Here is a 19,893-nt window from a genome sequence, read left to right as displayed (position 1 = left end):
ATTAGGAAAGGGATAGATAATAACACAGAAAATATCATATTGCCTCTCTATAAATCCATGATATGCCCACATCTTGAATACTGTGTGCAGATGTGGTCACCCCATCTCAAAAATGAGATACTGGAATTGTAAAAGATTCAGAAAAGGGCAACAAAAACATTAGGGGTATGGAACAGCTTCCATATAAGGAGAGATTAATAAGGCTGGGACTTTTCAGCTTGGAAAAGAGGCAACTAAATGGGAAATATGTTAGAGGTCTATAAAACCATGACTGGTGTGGCGAAAGCAAATCAGGAGTAAAGTAAATGTTATTTACTCCTTCTCATAACACAAGAACTAGGGGTCATCAAATGAAATTAATAAGCAGCAGGTTTAAAACAAACAAAAGGATGTATTTCTTTACACAATGCTTTCAACCCATGGAACTCTTTGCGTGAGGATGCTGTGAAGGTCAAGACTCTAACAGGATTTTAAAAAGCACTAGATAAGTTCCTGGAGGATAGGTCCATCAATGACTATTAGCCAGGATGGGCAGGGATGCAAAACCATGCTCTGAAGAGTCCCTAGCCTTTGTTTTCCAGAAACTGGGAATGGGCAACAGGGGATGGATCACTTGATGATTACCTTTTCTGTTCATTCCCTCTGGGGCACCTGGCATTGGCTACTGTCGGAAGACAGGATACTGGGCTAGGTGGACAATTGGTCTGACTCAGTATAGCCATTCTTATGTTCTTAAAGAACACCATTCTAAAAGTTAACAATTTTAACAATAGTTTTATGCATATCTCTAAACCTCATTCCATTGTATAGTTTAAAAATGAATGGATTATTCAATACTGCTGAGAAAACATCCATATATTGTCAGCTTCAATTACGAGTCTATAACAGAATGCTAGCACTCTGAGTTCAAGTAGAGTTTTGTCTGTGAAGCCCTCAACTACTGTTTAAGTGTCCTTTCTGTATAAATGCTGCTGTGGAAATTTATGAGTCTTCTGAAGATAAAAATCAACTGGCCTTGAACCAAAGATGACATTGTAGCACATGCAGGGGCGGCTCCAGGCACCAGCGCAGCAAGCGCATGCCTGGGGCTGCAAGCCGCGGGGGGGTCACTGTGAGGGCAGCAGTCTGGCTGCGTTCGGCGGCATGCCAGCAGGAGGTCCGCCGGTCCCGCGGCTTCGTTGGCAATTCGGCGGGGGGGGACGCTGAAGGCGCGGCACTGGCGGACCTCCCGCAGGCATGCCGCTGAATCTGCATGACCAGCGGACCGCCCGCAGGCATGCCACTGAAAGCCGCCTGACAGCCGTGCTTGGGGCGACAAAAAACATAGAGCCGCCCCTGAGCACATGGCAAATACTGTCAGCATCAGAAATGAAGTATTGTTATCCTCTGTATTTTAAAATTCCATGGCACTATTCCAAAACTGTCTCTCAAGTGAGATCAGTCAAATGCAATTATAGTATTCCTCTAACAAAGGGCAAGATTCACAAAAGATTTAATGAAATGAAAAATGGGTCTAAAAATCTATTTTCAATTAGTAAAGAAGTTCTTCTAAATCTTAGTAATTTTTTTCAAGCATACGAGTATTTAGTAGATTGTAGAGATTGTATTAAATGAAGAATATGAATATTAACTCCAATTAAAATAAAATCAATCTCAGATAATTGTAGTAATTCTATGTTTTTTAAGGAGACTGCTAATCAATCTTCTATTGAAACTCTTAACAGGATAGCTGCACAGTCTGATGATGAAAGGAAGAAAGTGGAAGTCAGAATTTCTGGGTTCTTTTCCCAACTCGGTTAAATGACTTGCTATGTCATCTTGGGGAAATCACTTAATCTCACTGTTTTATTTATCCATCTATAAAATGGGTATAATTATGGTTACCTATCTTACAGGGGTTTGTGAGGCTTATTTATTTGTAAAGCAGTTTAAATTTTTCAAATAAAAGGTATCAAGAGTATTACTGTTAATAATATCAACAGATTTTAAAGTGATTAGTATCTCAGGGATACAGTATTTGGCTAAAGCAGAACTCCAGTAGCCTGACCCAAACTCTCTTTTCCTTGCTGCACAGTAAGTTTAACCATACATCACAAACAACAATAATGATTTTATGCAAACCATGCCAGTCATATAGGAGGGTATGTGTTTCAAATGGCAAGTACCGGTAATTTTTACAGAAGTTGCCTCACCAGCTAATTTAGGAAAAATCATTCTGACCCAAGGACATATTCAAGTTTCTTTTTGAAGTCTTGTTAACACAAAAAAAATCCTGTACTAGAAGAGAGCCCAACAATAGCAAGATAATGCAAGTGTAGATTAAACAAATGCATTCCATTATCTGTCAACTAAAGTAAGGGCTTTGGGAGGAGAGAAAAATTGCACTTTCAAGGTTATCATGATCATGGTGAGACAGCATAGACAGAGATAGTTAAATGAAAAATGGAAAACCATCAAATGGGATAATGAACATTTGTGCAACTTTGATTTTGAACCTTTTTTTGTAAAAGAAACATGACAATCAAAACAAATATACATATAGAAAGATACAACATTAAGTACATCACAAAAACAAGTAAGAAACACATTTGCTGAAGAACCATCAGTGTTTTTACCAGTGGGGGTTCCAGGATTTTGTACAGGAAGGTGGTATTAGTGAAAGGGGAATCAAGACAAGGAGCTTAGATGGGATAGCACAAAGAGAAGATTGGAAAGGGGCAATTCATCTTGACTCACTGCAGGGTTTTCTGCTAATGCCAATGTGGAGATGGGAAAAGAAATCAAGTTTTATAGAACACCACCACTACTAAGAGGTCAAAGCCTACTTCCATTGAAGTCAACAGAAGTTTTTACAACTGACTTGAGTAAAAACTGACTCTGGCTCATATTCAGTAATAACAAGTTAACAACTCATTGATAAATTCCTGCATCAAATGTAGAAATAGCAAGGAACCAGGTTATAGTGTGTACTCTGGACCTCACTCCATTTCCCTAACAATCAACCACATGTTCCTGAATCTTGGAGTAAGTATCTGTACTGTAAAATGGAATGGAAAAAAATATATTCTCCCGGGGTCACCCAATCTAAACTTTGGTGCTCTCTTGGAATGACTTTTTAGATAGGTATTTGTAGGATTGCTAGCAGTTATGGGAGCTCAGCTATCCCATACAATCTAGAATGTCTAGCAATCATTCACAGCAGGATCTATAATTTCTCCTCCAGACACAATGGCTGGGCTTTCATAATGCTATTAGGCATTAATACCAATGGCATTGGGCTGCCTATAACTCGTATTCAATGAATTAAAATGAGTGTGCTCAGTGACAGATGAATTATTGTTATCCTTTGCCTCTAAGGGATACACATTTTCTCTGTTGTATGAAAAAGCTCTCAAAGTGCCAAAATATCAGGAATAACTAGTAACATCCTGATGTAACCCTGAAAAGAAACAGCAGAGGTGTTTTCTTTTTGTTTTGTTTTTTAAACTACCAGCTACTTTAGCAAGTACTGTAGTAGAAAATGAATTCTGACTGCATAGTGTAAAGCTAGCCAGTGGCAGCCAACATCTCCTTTCTATCCCAACCTCCAGCCCTCTCTGGATCCACCACTGATTTCCTGTGATTGCACAAAATCAATGCAGCGATAAAGCCACATTAAATGCACAACAAAATAGTACAGGAGGACTACAGCACAAGGGTTTGTATATACATATAGATATATTTTTTAAAAACATCCAACCATTGCAAATACTGGGCCCACTAAAAAAAACCACAACCAAACAAAAAAAAAATTAAATAAATTAAAAAAAAGCTTGCTGCTCTTACATCTAGCGTGCCAGTTACTGTGCAAATCCTGAGAAAGGGAGGAAGAACAAAGAAGTGGGGAAAGTTGGCATAAAAACGGAAGAGTTTGGAGTACACAATTATAATAATAGAAAAGAATCCACTTGTTTAAAAGCCTCATAGGAACAAAAAAAACTCATGGTGTTCAGGAGCTGTACAGTGCTGACACAAAGCTAACAACAGGAAAAAATAAATAGAAGGCAGCTTGTTTTTAATAATTACCACGCTCATGACTGATGACTGAGGAAGGGTGGACAGGACATTTAGTTCAAAGAAAAGAAAACAGGAAAAAAGTAAAAAAAAAGTTGAGAATTTGTTTTTAGCAGATACAAAAGACACTCAGTATTGGTTTTGGCAAATTAGTTCTGCACTAAAGAGAAAGATCAAATACAAACAAACAAACCAACCAAAAAATTCTCAGATGAGGAAGCATGAAAATACCCTGATATGAGAAAAGTCACTTATGTAGTTGTCAAAGAGTCGTTTATAGTTGCTTGCAAAATTTGTAATTTCTAATAACTTTGGTAGATGATTAAAAGAAAAATGATCCTGTATCAAAACGCCCATTTCAAAAGCCAAAATTATTAATAATAATTTAAAAATATATATTAATAGAAATTATGCCCAGAATGTCCAAACATTCTGGAGAATAATTTGCAGAGAAACATGAAAGCAATGGTCAAGCCAGCCTATGCCTTATAAGACAGACAGCACAATCCAGAGTAATGGGGCCAAAGTTTACTCATGTAAATTGACTTGACTGAGATTAATCAAATGAGTCAGGCAAGAAGGATATGACCTACAATTTATTAAGCTATGGGAGCACTTTTGATGAAAGAGAATAATTTTAGAAAAGTACATGTGATCTGTCTTAAAGGCATTCAGTCAAATTAAACAATGTGATGCAAGCACTTGAACAATCAAGACATATGTCATGTAAAACAGCTACAGGCACAGTAGCCAATGACATATGCAGTGAAGCAGGTATGAATTATGAACTCCAAAATACAATAATGAATACGCAGTCAAGCTTTTTTTCCTTGTTTTTAAGAATAAAAACATGTAAAAGGATTAGTTAGTTGTAGGATTTAAACACAGAAAAATATGATGAATGAAGAATGTAATTGGGAATAGAGAAAATGTGCTTTGGTAGCTCTATTAATCACATAAAAAAATAAACCTAATGGTTCCAGACAACCACACTAATAGGATGACAGAACACATTATGAGACAAAAGAAAGAAACTAACAATGAACTGACAACACAGAAGGTAGAAAACCCAAATTCTTTCAAAATCATAAGTAAACATAAAATATCAGAATATTTCTCAAAAAGACAAATTACACAGAAATACTTGTAAAACAGAAACTTTCACAACAAATGTCTTCCAAACAGCAGCTACTGTTCCCTTGACCTCTGATATTTAATTTATTGCTTACTAAATTGTCTATTTTTTATTCAGCCGGAGACAATTTAACAAATCAGTTGGGAGCCCTTCATTTTATTTTATGCTGAAACTGGTTAGGGATTTCTAAGTTGTTTGACATAAATACTGCTGTTTGTGATTGGAATCTCCTTTCAAATTTACTCATAATATTTTCTTTGCTACTTCAAAATGATATACTGCACTCCTCTGAGACATTCCCTCACTCTCAAACGTGCTCTAGTGATCTTTTATTGTCTAGTACTGTCTAAAGTAGGCCAGTTAAATTATAAACTATCTGAAGAAATATCATCTTAGCTTCACCCTTAAACATCTTGGTGCAGATTTACAAGGGTCCTTAACTATACAGTTTTGATGAAGAACAGTAAAAAGGAAAAGATTATTTTCATAAGATGATAATACCTGATCCTTCTTCTGTCACCATGCCAAGGCCCTCTGCTTTGTTTTGGCGTTCAAATGCATTTAGGTCAAGAACGCTGCAATGAGAAAAGCAATATAGCATTTAGATTCTTTGATAAATCCAATATTTTATCTTGTTGATTTTCAAAATGATGGAATTAAACTTAGAAATATAATTATCATCTTAGCTGGAAGATGGAAAATAGTGTTTAGGAGATAACTGAAATGTAATGTCACTAAAGCCAGGCACACCATTTTTTTTAAACAATGGGCCAAATTCAGCTCTAAGTTACACGGTTGCACATTTAGAGAAATTCCATTAAGTCAATTCAATTACACTGGATTCACTGTGTAAATGATAGCAGAATGTAGCTCATTATGATTTACTGAAAAAGAAAGTACATGTATATTATCTATATATCTCACATTTCATAAAAATAATACATTATTATTTGAGTGTACACATATTCCCTCATTATCTACTGGGAAATTACATAGTTGTGTAAGCCCAAACACAGATCACTGTCTGGCCATACCGGAAGGAGGATAGGAAACATTTTACATGGGTTTAATCAGGCTCCAACTTTATTATTGGATGTCTGGGACTACCTGGCAGATAAAAGTGTACAGTGCAGGTAACCCCATGTTTATGCCGTAATTACCTGGGGAGCTTCCCCCTTTCTTACTGTTCTGCTTCCACCTGGAACCATGCGGCTGAGACATGCTGAAGCGCTGTGTGCCTTCCTGCTTCAGCCTGCTCCATGTAAGGGAGGGTTCAGGCAGAGATGAATATAAACCAGTACGCCCCGGTACGGCATACCAGACCAGTTTCTCCAAGTGGCAATTTATAGGGCCTGGGTTTCCCAGCAGTGGCTGGAGCCCTGGGCCCTTTAAATTGCCGCCAGAGCCCCGCTGCCAGAGCCCCGCTGCCAGAGCCCCCGGGTAGCGGAGGTGGCCGAGACCCCAGGGGCTCTGGTGGCGATTTAAAGGGCCCAGGGCCCCGCTGCGGTAGCAGCAGCTGGGAGCCTCTGGCCCTTTAAATCACCATCGGAACCCCGCCGCCGCTACCCCAGGGCTCCAGCAGCAGGCCTCTGGCAGCAATTTAAAGGGCCCAGGGTGGTAGTGGTGACCAGAGCCCTGGGCCCTTTAAATTGCTGACAGAGGCCCGCTGCCGCTACCCAAGGGCTCTGGCGGTGAGTTAAAGGGCCCGGGGCTCCAGCCACCACTCTTGCCCGGGCCCTTTAAATCGCCGCCTGAGCCCTGCTGGGGTTGCGGCGGCAGCCGGGACTCACGGGGCTCCTTTGGCAATTTAAAGGGCCTGGGGCTTCACTGTGGTAGCAGCAGCTGGGAGCCCCGAGCCCTTTAAATCACCGCCCGAGCCCCCAGCTGCCGCTACTACCCCGGGGCTCTGGCAGCAGTGCTCAGGCAGCGATTTAAAGGGCCCTGGGCTCCACTGTAGTAGCAGCGGCTGGAGCCCCAGGCCCTTTAAATGGCCCTCAAGCTCCAGGGCTCCCAGCCGCCTCTGCAGCTGGTAGCTCCGGCAGTGATTTAAAGGGCCCGGGGCTCCCAGCCGCCACTACTGGAGCCGGAGCCCGGGGGGCCTTTAAATCTCAATCTAAAGACTACCCCCTTCTGGTTGAGGCCCCGACCCTTCTCAGGACTCCGGCGAACCGGTAAGTCCTTTAAATTACTTTCACCCCTGGCTTTAGGTATAGATCTTCCCCTTTTAAACCCTACATTCCTAGGGAATGAGTCAGTAACCACACTGACCCTTTTGCAGCAGTTTTCATCCTCCCCTCCAGCCATAAAGCACTAATCCCTTCATATCAACCAATGTATTTTTACATTTTCCATTTATTTTGGTTTATTAAGATGTTTAAAGGTCTGTAGTACCATGCAGATGTACTCTGATGCACTGGGAAATCCAGTGCCAACATCTCTACATTGTTGTGGTAGAGATGATTAGATATATATTTTTTTACTGAAATATTTTTCCATCAAAAATGGGGTTTATTTTTTTTTTGGTGGCGAAAATGTCATTTTCTATAGAATTTTGATTATTATTGATGGGAAATTAAACTTAAATTTGCATTTTGTTTCTGTTGTGTGTGTGTGTGTGGGGGGGGATCAATATGAATGGAAAGAAAAAAATATCATTTCATTTTGAATTTTCCTAGGAAAAATCTAAACATTTTGAATGAAAATTTTCAAATAACTTTGAATTAAATATTTTTCAATGGGTTGGGGAAAGACGCCTATTTTGCTGACAACCTCTATTCTGTAGGCTGCTTAATCCCAAACAGCAAACTCCTGAGGGATATGTGCTACCACTAGCACCTCCACCCCAGCATCTTCTGCAAAATAGACAAAGCCAATTGTAAATTATGGTGGTTTTGGAAGTATTTATTATCATGTGGATTTCCACTCGTCAATCTGTAGAGACCTGAAGGAAACATTCAAGGTAGAGAAGCTTTTCACTAGCTCCACCATTGTCTTCAGGGTGTAGAAAGTGCCATGGAATTCTATAGGTTTGGGGAAGAGAGAATTCATGCCATAATGCAGGGGTAGGCAACCTATGGCCCGCGTGCCAAAGGCGGCACATGAACTGATTTTCAGTGGCACTCACACTGCCCAGGTCCTGGCCACCAGTACGGGGGGCTCTGCGTTTTAATTTAATTTTAATGAAGCTTCTTAAACATTTTAAAAACCTTATTTACTTTACATACAACAATAGTTTAGTTATATATTATAGACTTATAGAAAGAGATCGTCTAAAAATGTAAAAATGTATTACTGGCACGCAAAACCTTAAATTAGAGTGAATAAATGAAGACTCGGCACACCACTTCTGAAAGGTTGCCAACCCCTGCCATAATGGCTCCATCTCCTGCCTTCCCTGGATTTAGTTCACTGTGCCCTACTTCACAACCTGCTCTCCTCTGAGCCACACAGAGAAGAAATTATATGGTTCCATTTATCATAAGTCTGTATACCTTGTTGATGGCTCATCTACCTTGGTGCAGGGATTCTCATTGTAACAACTATTTTGTTCTTTGGATAACATAACAAAGGTGGTGATCTGCAATCTCAGATTGTTGTAACTTTCTGACGAAAACTTCATATTTTATTTTTTTCTTTGAAAAATATAAAGCTCAATTTGGCAAACACTTCATAACCATTGTTATACCAAAATATTCTACTTTTAATGAAAAAATACTTTAACAGCTATTTTTGTTCAGGAAGAAAAAAATAATACAGTAGTTAGTCCAAGTCCTAGGACATCTGCCATGCAGCAGATGGTGCAAAAGGGAATCTTCTAGCAGCCAGATAAATCAGGATGTTTTTCACCAGCCTGGAACATAGCAGTCATAATGTAACAGTGAACTGGGCTCAATTTTAACTTTCTATGCAAGTGTCTTTATACAATTATTGTATTTATTTACGCACTGCATACTTATTACAAACACATTCAGAAACACAAACCTGCGAAAAGACCATAGAATGTCCTCCTGTCCACTCCAAAACAAATGACTTAATTCCCTTCTCCACCTTCCAAAATTCTATTAACTCCCTCCCCACACAGAGCCCTCCCTGGAATTCTTGAGGAAATGACCCTTGTAGAGTTCCTTGAAGGTATTCAAATCTGGGCTCTGTTGAAGGATGGGAGTAGATGAGTTCCAGAGCCAAGGACCCCTCACTGACAATGCCTTACCACTAACTCTGCAGGCTGTTATCTTGGACACATCAGTCAATTACAAATGTCATATCATCATGTGAAGAGAGAGGTTGTGGCTAAGGTAGACAAGACCCAAATCATATGTCATTTATATGTCAGAACCACCACTTTAAATTTCACCCCCAAATCAAATTGAGTCCAATTCACATCACAGGCCACAGGTGCAGTGCACTCTTTGCACAAAACATCCAAAAATCCAATATCCCTAGACTGTAAACGTGAGTGGGAAATGATGAGCAGACATTTCCAAATGCTTTCACAGCCTGTAAACATCAATGGGATAAATCAGGAAATAAGGTACTATTTGCTGTAAGGGAAGCAGAATTGGGTACACTGAAATCAGGGAATAAGTCATGGCAGCCTGCAAGGTAAGTAGCTGTGTAATTAGTCATAGGGGCTCAAAAGTGGGGTACAAATATTCAAAGACAATGGTTTACGTAATCCTGCCTAAAAGCTGGAGATAAGCATAGCCCCAGGACAGTTCCACTATCATAGCATCATAGAAGTTTATTGTTGTTGAAACCCTAGGAATATGAAAGGAAAACAAGTGTGTGTGTGTGTGTGTGTGTGTGTGTGTGTGCGCGCGCGCGCGTGCGCACGCACACTCCTGGCATATTTACCCTTCCTGTCTCACCAGGTAATTCTTCCGACATTCTACTGATATTACAAATCCTGTAGAAAAGAATTTAGATACGAAATAATAGATATATTATAATAGATATTTTCTTACCTACATGACTGCATAAGACCAGCAAGGCTCTGAAAAAAGCCCACATCCTTTTTGTCCTTGAGGTAGTCGAGCATTTTCTACAGCAAACAAACCACATAGTATAAATGTTAAATCATTGGGGATCTGTTATTCTATGCCAATTAGACAGTCTTGTGAAATAATTCTGATGGCATTTATAAATCTGATAGAACAGACCAGTTGACAAAAACCCTTGTACCACAAGTCAGGCGGATATTTTGTTACCGACCAAACCTCCCAGAGGAGGCTGCCACCATGACGTGGACGCTTTTTAAGGAATTATAGGAAATAACAATCACTAACCTCAGCACATTCAGAACTAAATGCAAAATCTAATCTTTGATTTAGCTTTCTGCTAGTTCATTCTACACATGCACACACACAAACTATAAGTTAATCTATTTCTCTAACAACCTGGAAGGGCAGAAAGAAGGAGAAATTGTTATTTCTTTTTAAAAGTATTTGGAAGATTCTCTGACATTTTGGTGATGACAGTTTAAATAGAATTACTGATATGAAAAAATAATTGACATGGAATTATATTGCAGTGTTACAAATTCAGATTGAATAAGTTCACAAAATGTACCCCTCTGTCTGCACCCTATTATAATCATCTTTGTACAAGGTATGTCTTGTAAGGTATCATTTTAGGTCTCACAATCTGCTGGTCAATATTGTCCTGATAAAATATGTGTGGCAACATTGTATGTAAAGTTATAAGATTTTCCTGTATGATGTTTGGAACATATGTTCCAAACTGAGATTGGCAAATAGGTCAGCCTCAAACAAAAGAATGTATTCTCTGCTTAGCTTGCATTTAAGCAGTAATCAGAGCATCAAGCAGGAAGGGAGACAAAGGGAGTTCAAGCAGGTGAGAAAATCGGCAGGGAATATCCTTACATATAGATACTCTGTCTCCTGCATCTCAGCTGGAAATGTTTTCCAAGACGGGACTGACTCTATAAAAAGGAGGAATAAATGCCCCCAAGGGACTCCCCTCTCCTTTCTCTGTCCGTCGATTTACTGCACAAGACAGGACAAAACAAGCAGCCCTCAAACAGAAGAAGGGGTCCTGGCCCAAGAAGTTTGGCCAGTACGACTGTTGAGAGCATATAGTAAGAAAAACATGGCTTTGAATTTACCAGTTTGTTAAGTTGGGCACTAGTTGCATTTTGTCTTTATTTCTCTTGTAACCATTTCTGACTTTTATGCCTCATTATTTGTATTCACTTCAAAACTCTCTCTTTGTAGTTAATAAAAACGTGTTTTGCTATTTTATTTAATGCAGTGTGTTTAAATTGAAGTGTCTGCAGAACTATTTGAAATAACAAGTTGCCATATTTTTATTTTAAGAAATAACAGACATAACACACATTATTTGTATTGTCCAGGAGAGGGCTGTGCAGTACAGGACATATGTTTCTGGAGGAAAAGCAAAGACTGGGATTGAGCTGGGGTTACCCTGCAATATAGTCAAGGCTGGGAAGAACCAGAGTGAAACCCAAGTGTGGCTGGCAGGCTGCAATTACGCACAGGCACTCAGAGTGTGCCTTGCATGCTGGAAAGCTGTTTCTGAGCAGCCCAGGTGGGAACTCCTTCAGCAAGGCATCATAAGGCAACCAAGGTTACAGGGCAGGGGTGACACAGCTACTCATCAGTCTGGATTGTACCCTGGATATGTCACAATGACCATGTACTGTGACATTTTCAGAAAAAAATAGCATTCAGGAGGTGGTTCTTATGGTAATGACATCACAAGGTAATTGGTCAGAGAATGTATTTTTAGGGTTCATGAGTACTGACAGGTATTTCCAGTCAATCCTATCACTACATATAGGATGACAGACTCAGAAGAGACTCATTTTTGGGGCCTTGATTCAATACCATATTACTTCAGTTTCAATGGCAGCTACTAATAAGTGGCCAAGGGGGCTAATCCCACCCAACACTTTTTGTAGCAAATCTTCCCCCTTCTCTCCAGCAGCACAATGAAGAAACAAGCAGAGCTGAGGTGAGACAAGGGGAGGATTCATCCCTGGCAATATTCAGCCCTTTCAGTGCAACAATACACAGTGCAATCAGGGGAGGGGGAAGGCAGCTGAGGCTGTTAGAAGTCTAGAGCCCCACAAGAGCTCCTCTTTCCATTGAAAGTACCGTTGCCCCTCAGCTAAGGGGCAATCAATTTTAGGATCATGCAGAGGTCGTTGGTGAAAAACTCGTGTCCTAGAGTTAGGTCTGGGGTAATTTTCACTTTCATGAATGTTTTTATCTACACTGTGTCTTGTTACTGTTAAAAAATCAGATAGACCCAATCACATACTGGCAACCCTGAAAACCCCAGTTCAGTCACCCTGAGCTATCACCAAGAACAGTTGCCTTGGTCACTGTCCACATCTCTCGAACCATCCCCCTGCTCCACTACTGTCCCACACCCTTCTTGAAACACTACCACTCTCCACTGAGGAGCCAGAAGAGCATCAGCAGATTCATCACACTACCCTTTGCTGACCTATTATTGTTCAGAAGATTTATTATAGGTAGTGCAGGAAACACTACCTCGCTTAAGGTTGCCAAACACTTTCCTTTACCAGACCCGGTTTTTGGTTGCTTATAACTTCACCAAACTAGAACAGTTCAGCATCTCAGAGAATGAGGTAGACTTTAAAAATATCTTACCACTGTTTCTTTGAGAAGCTACATCTTCATTCTTGGGAGCAGGGACTTGAAATTTGGCAGCAGCGTCACAGAGGTATCAGGGACATGTGTTTTGCCATCCATACGAAAATTCAACCAAATTTGACCAAATTATAAGCATTTGCTAAGTAGAAACTTATTATAGGATGCTAGATAAATCATGTGGATTTTGTCTGCACTGCGCATGCTCCATCCTCTCACAGCTACTATGTGTGGACTGGTTAACATGTGCCATCCCCACTATCAAAGTGTGTGTCTCCAAACCCCACTAGTGGCAGGTCCACACAGAGGATAACAAACTGTTATCCTACAAGTTACTCTGTTCACTCAAGTTGTAGAGGACTGTGCTGTGATTCTGAACATCCCAACCCTGCTGAGGATCCATGCTGGGGGGGACAATATGGTTCCCTAGGATGAAATGGTTATGTTTTTAATGTAGGTTTTTTGCACACACAACCTTAATTCTGGCATTTAATCAACTTCTGGGTGCTTGATTCTGCAACCCTTAATGTTCTTGTAACACAGTTTGTCTAGATGTAATTATAGCGCAGTGCTCAGACTGACCCATGCTCACAGGCTTCCTGTTCAATTCCTTTTAGGGCTAAAGAACTTTAGATGCAAAGAGTATAGAATATAAGTGCACTTCCAGCTCAGAGCTCCTCCTCACCTCGAACAGCACCAGGGGCCCAAACAGGGGAAAGCTGCGGGTGAGGGAGTAAGGAACTTGCTAGTCTGGGATTTCAAGGAGGCAGCAGGTAGGTACCTGTGACTGAAGAGGAAAGGCAAAGCAAAGGAGTCTCTGGCCTGGCAAGGTAGAATTGAAAAAGGAAGCAGGAGTCTGGGGGGAGGGGTAAAAGGGAGGGGGCAGTGCAGAGAATGGCTGCTTGTTCATTTTCAAGAGGAGCAGGGGACCAGTGGTTGGAATGGCAGAAGAGAAATCATGGAGGGGATAGGGGGCAGAATTTATGTATTGAGGGAGAGGGAAGAGATCTCAATTGTTTAGTTAGCTGATTTTATTTGGGAGGTGGTGGGTGAAGGACAGTGGAGGGCAGTGTAACTAATGGTCAGCCACAGCCACACCACTTATTTTGGGCACGAGACACCACTGCTCCAGTTTTTTTTGTTTTTTTTTTGCAAGGGTAACTCCATTTAAATCAATTGGAACCTCTGGGATTACACCAGCTGTAAGTGGAATAATACAGTGGTGAATCAAGCCAGTTAAGTGTAAAGGAGTCATGAAGTTCAGAGGCAAAAAGAAGCAAAATATAAATATAAGTGACACCCTTAGGTTTCAATAAAAATTGAAATACTACAGCCCTCGCCACAAACCAGTATTGCTGTTAAAAGTACCCATCTATATTTAAAGTTGAAATTCAATCACCTACTAACCTAATGCTAACAATGTATAGTTTCTGATGATTCAAAATTATATTCATTTGTCAATAAACCTCCTAGAGATCCTTTCACTCGTTTCACCATGTAAAATTAGAAATTGAAATCTTTGTGTTGGTCTTCTCTCTCTTTTAAAGGAAATAATAATTTGAATAGTCTGACCAACACTGAGGAAACCCAACCCGGATAAATTGTTCTAACCAAATACTACCTAGTGCCAAAGCTCCAGTTCCCAAGCAAATAACGAGAGAAGCTAGCCAAAGCCAAACTACAAGCTCATCTAATTGAAGTTAATATTCTAGACCCAGCACATTCTGGATTCAGGCAGGGCCTTGGAACTAAGACTTCTTTAACAGCACTGATGGATGATCTTCTGCTATCAATGGAGACAGAGGAGACATCCATTCTCATCCTTCAGGACCTCTCTGCAGAGTTTGACTGTCAATCATCAGATAACACTTTCTTGGCTGAGAAGGAGGGGTAGGGATCCAGGTTAATAAATGGCTTCAGTCCTTCATGAAGGGACACATCCAATGAGTAGTTATGGGACACTACACCTCCATCACTAGATCCCCTCTCTTGTAGAGTCCCACAAGGATCAATATTCTCTCTGGTCCTTTTTAACATCTACATGAAGCCACTAGGTGAACTCATCGGTTGACATGGACTCAAGTGTCCTCAAAATGGAGATGACATATAGATCCCCTTATTTTTTACCACATATGACCACTCCACCACCATCACGATGGCCTAGTGCTTGAACTAGCTCAGATCATGGAGGAAGAATAGCTGGTTGAAGCAGAACCTGAGGAAGACAGAGGTAATGCTAGTGGACAGACAAAAACACTTTGAATAGCATGCAGCCATTGCAGAGTCTCCATTAGATGAAGGCCCACATCCACAACTGGACAATTTAATCTGTAGTTTAGCAGTACTCTTGGATTCCTCACCAATGCCAAACTCTCACATAACAGCATCCACAAGTAACACTTTCTACCTTCTTTAGTTGGCCAGAAGAGACTGTCCCATCCTGGCAGGCAGTAACGTGGCCTCAGTTATTCACACTTTCAGCACTGCTCAGTTGGATTACAGCAATGTGACATATTTGGGAATGAAACCTTTTGTGTTTAGGAAACTAACTAGTACAGAACACTACAGCGCATTTCCTCAGCAACACTGACTACCAAGAGCCTATCAAACCCATCTTCCACACTCTACACTGCCTTCTCTAGAATTTCAAATCAGGTTCAAGGTCTTGGTTCTATCTTCAGGGAGCTACATGGCTTTGACCCAGGATATATAATACTACCTAAAGATCTGGGATGAAGACTGTGGTTGACAGCTACACTCCTCTGGCACAATGAAACCCTCTATAATAAAGGTAAAGCTCATCTGTGTGTGGGATAAAACTGTCTAAGGGGGCCAGTCTGAGACTGGTTAATTCCCCCAGGAGTTAAGGACCATCACAAACCTAATTGCCTTCCATTTCTTTGACTTTTCCTGCTTTCACATAAACACACAGCAACATGTACATTTAAAAAACAATCAAAACAACAACAAACAAACCCTATCAAAACAAGAAACTCCACTGTACACTTCTCCCCTTCAGGAGAGGAAGACATAACACATGACAAATGTTAGTCACATCACTTAATGTGCTACTGGAAGGCATTCAGATACTACAGTGACAAATGTCTATTAAGAACCTACATAGAATAGATTGGATAGAATGGAACTTTACCTGTTGAACTGTAGAATTTCCTCCATTTAAAATGGCAATCCCAAGCTTTAAGGTGGCGGCAACCATGGGACCCATCTCACCTTGAAAATATTAAACTATTATTTTAAGTTCATATTTAAAAAACAAACAAACCAACCTATTATACTAACTTATACTGCCTTAGGATGTGCACAGCATGGAGTCATTTACATGGCAGTTTACAGGAGAGGATCATTTAAATAATCTCTCTTGTAAAACAGACACATATTTTCCTTCACCATATCTACTGTGTGATTTAGGGCAGGTCTACACTACTGCTTGACAATATAACTTACATCGCTCAGGGGTGTGTAAAAGCCACCTCCATGAGCGACACAAGTTACAACAACCTAGGTACCGGTGTAGACAGCACTATGTCACGAGAGATGCTCTCCCGCTGACATAGCTACCACCTCTTACTGAGGTGGAGTAATTATACCAATGGGAGAGCTCTCTCCCGTCGGCTCTCTCCCGTCTCTTCACCAGACATGCGATAGCAGCGCAGCTGCATAGATGTAGCGCATCTGGTGTAGACTAGCCCTCATACTTTCTAAGAATACATAGATAAAGACTGTATAAAAAAGGAAAGAAAAGATGAAAGACACGAAGAATTGTCATCAAAGAATATAAATTACTCTTCAGTCATGACAGCCTTGAGCAGCTGGTTCTGAGGTTGGATGCACAATTTAAAACTGACTTGTCAGTTTAACAATGTGTTTTTACTGTATGTCCACACAGACAAAACTTTGACAGTTCCTCAAGGACTAACTGTGAAGTGAAGAAGTTAAATATAGTAGCAAGAGGAAATTGGTTAGTTCTGCTTATGAAGGACAGAGTTGTTTAAGTAATAGTGCAGTAGACACAGTACAGAAAGGTAGGAAAAATGATTGGTGAAAGATGGGGCCTAATCGTAGGTGTAGTTTGACTTCTATTTTGGTGAGGCAGCTCCAGTCAGCCAATGGGCCACGCATGGGAGGGCAAATTCCACATCTACCTGAGACTTGCAGTTTGGGGGAGGAGGGGCAACACCCCCCTACTCCCTCCCAAACTGCACCCATAGGCCTGATGAACAGAAGCCTAAAAAGTTATACTTCTTAGCAATATAAGGTGAAAGGATATGGACGAGGCAGGGGATGAACAGATTATAAATGGGCACGGGTGAACTTGTTCAGAAAAAAAATCAGAGCCTGTGCTAAGTGCACAGACACACAACTCCTGGTAAGTCTGGAGCCTCACTTTGTCATTACACATTCCCAGTGCACAGCTATGACCTCCCTGCCATCTTTCACTCATCTCTACATCATCTGGACTCCAGCCAGGGCCAGGAATGCAAAAATACCACAAGAAAATTTCTTGTGATTGTTTTTTTAGCAAACTTTTGCAGGATCAACTCCTAATCATCACCTAAATTTGAGGTACACCTCTACCCCAATATAACGCGACCCGATATAAAACGAATTCGGATATAATGCGGTAAAGCAGTGCTCCAGGGGGGCGGGGCTACGCGCTCCAGCGGATCAAAGCAAGTTCAATATAATGCAGTTTCACCTATAATGCGGGAAGATTTTTTTTGGCTCCCGAGGACAGCGTTATATTGGGGTAGAGGTGTATTTATTTGAAAATTAACCTAATTTAAGGTGTAGCCACCAATAATTACAAGGAGCAAGTTCTAGAGCCAACAAATCTTTAAAAAATAATCCCAAAGAAGATTTTATATGTACATAAGCGGTAGGTCTTTACCTTTGCTAGCGCTGATTGTTTGAAGCACCATCTCTGCAGCACCCCGATCATGCAGTCTTGCTTGCTGGTACAGAAGCTTCTGTTTTTCCATTTCTTTTTCCTGAACAGAAATTCCAATCATTTAAGTTGAGGACTTCAATGACCATCAGCTCGCCAAAGATTTTTTGTTATCTCTTAGTATATGGGCTCTATTGCAACATCATAGACCTATTCAACGCACATACAATGCTACTGAACAAATATTTAACATGTTCAATATTTCCCTTTGTGTTTTTCTTTTTATCCTTTTAGTCCTTTGTTTATCGGGAAGGAGTTCTCTCAATTGTAAATCATTTGGTTAGTTCAAAGCCCATATTCACAGTATGTATGTACTGCATGTATCAAACTTGCACTCCTGTGCTATGTTTTTGTGCAACAGTTTATACTCTCTTAATAATCTTCTACAGCGTGACCATAACTTGATACTGCTCAGTACACGGCTCTTGAGGTGCAAGTTGTCCCTGAATGACAGAATAGCTTCATCGGGAGTTTCATTCATCTGGGAAAATTTGTTTAAAAAATAATAATAGGCAGCGTTGTACATTTCAAGTAAGATGCTGACTTATAATATAAGATAGGTTTCCCCAACCCACAACATATCCCAAAAGGATATTAGACAGAATACATTGTGCCTTTATATTTTGCATTCTCTAGTGGCAACAAACGGTACTGTATGGTGCTGCTTGAGCAATGTCTGAAGTTTGTTCTTCATTATTTAAACTACTGAAAACATAAAGAGAAAACATAGAGGCACAGCTAATTCCAGGTGGGTATGAGCTTTCACAAGCTTAACTGAAGTTTGCTGGAGAATTGAAAATGACTAAGCAGTGTAAGTTGCAAAATGGAAGTTGCATAGAGCCCTATGACCGCGAGTCCATCAGATGGCGTGGTAGAAAAGCGTAGTCAATGGGGCATGACCTAAGAGCAGGAACAGCTGCAGCAGAAGTAGCCAGAGGGACAGCTTTGCTGCCATAAACTTTCCATCCAAAGTACAGAAAATAAACACTGGAAGATGGAAGAGGTTTAAAAAATGAAGGCTTGCTAGATACAGACTATGAAAATTAAAAACTAAAAAGAGGTACAAAATAGAAATGGGTTCAAATGAATGAAAAAAGAAACCTTTAAATCAAAAGCAAACCAACACAGACATTTATGCTGTTACCAGAGAGTTCTCGCTGAGGCTGGCAAATTTGTTTCGTAAATCTTTGATAATATCGTGCTGCGGAAACAAAATTCATCACATTTTTTTTTCATACTACAGTTAGAGCTCCTGTGGTTAAACCTTCCCCTTAAATTATGTGATAAGTCGAAATGGAGGCACAGAAAAGAAAAAGAAATATGGCAGCTTTGCTTTATGTGGAGCCATGCTAACGTCTGAAAGGTTTGCCTTCATGTTTAAACCTCTTCCGGTGAATTAAAAAACAGAACACAACCATACACGTACACACAAACAAATAATCATTACACAAAACCAAAGAATCATTACAACACAGTTTCAATAAAGCTGCAACAAAATATTTTCATCTGCTTCAGAGGTCATGGAAACTCGATGAACATTTGATTTTTCCTTTACATTTTCCTTTCTTTATTTTTAGACCCAACAATCTTTTCTCTCTCTTCCATTGCAAGAGTCACTTATTTACTTGTGTCTTCAGGCCCAGGGTTATTATAAAAGGACCTTTTGTTGACAGCCTGATGAGGAAAGCACAGTAGCATGGAGCTTTCCCTCCAGCATCTACAGACCAAGAGAATGGGAAGGCCTGATGCCTGCAGATACACAACAAAAGAGAGGCAGGAAGAAGCCTGGTCAAAAGGGTTTAAAACCAGGTTGGAGAGAAAGGAACTTCAGGGATTTTGTACCTCCCTCTGGGAAACACAGCCATTTAGATAGTTGCCAATGGCAGAGTGGTCCAGCAAAAACAAGATATGAAGATGATCAGTCCTTGGATAAGAGCTTTCAAAACTAATATTTCCCCTCTCAGCCAGGCTAAATTTTCTGGTGCACCTTTCTCTAGACAATGAAGGAGCATATGTGTACATGGACTCAGGAGAGACAGCAACCTGCCAGGAGGACAAAAAGTATGCTAGACCATTTGGTG

At 40.4% G+C, this 19,893-nt stretch overlaps 1 protein-coding gene across 22 annotated transcripts in view; it reads right to left on the bottom strand.

The window, feature by feature from the left end:
- Positions 1-19,893, bottom strand: part of RYR2 (ryanodine receptor 2) — a 722,683-nt gene that overhangs the window by 87,512 nt on the left and 615,278 nt on the right. For all 22 annotated transcript variants that reach the window (XR_010599784.1, XM_065589065.1, XM_065589068.1 and 19 more), the window contains 4 exons: positions 17,756-17,855; positions 15,998-16,077; positions 10,153-10,229; positions 5,690-5,763 (listed from right to left, as the gene is read on the bottom strand). Coding sequence is in view for 21 of the 22 variants with exons in the window: in XM_065589065.1 (XP_065445137.1) it covers positions 5,690-5,763; positions 10,153-10,229; positions 15,998-16,077; positions 17,756-17,855 (331 nt within the window). In the remaining variant the exon portion in view is untranslated. The remainder of the gene's footprint in view (positions 1-5,689; positions 5,764-10,152; positions 10,230-15,997; positions 16,078-17,755; positions 17,856-19,893) is intronic.

This window comes from Chrysemys picta, chromosome 3 (genome assembly GCF_011386835.1).
Source record: "Chrysemys picta bellii isolate R12L10 chromosome 3, ASM1138683v2, whole genome shotgun sequence".
NCBI lineage: Eukaryota > Metazoa > Chordata > Testudines > Emydidae > Chrysemys > Chrysemys picta.
This window is presented reverse-complemented; position numbering and strand designations above follow the sequence as displayed.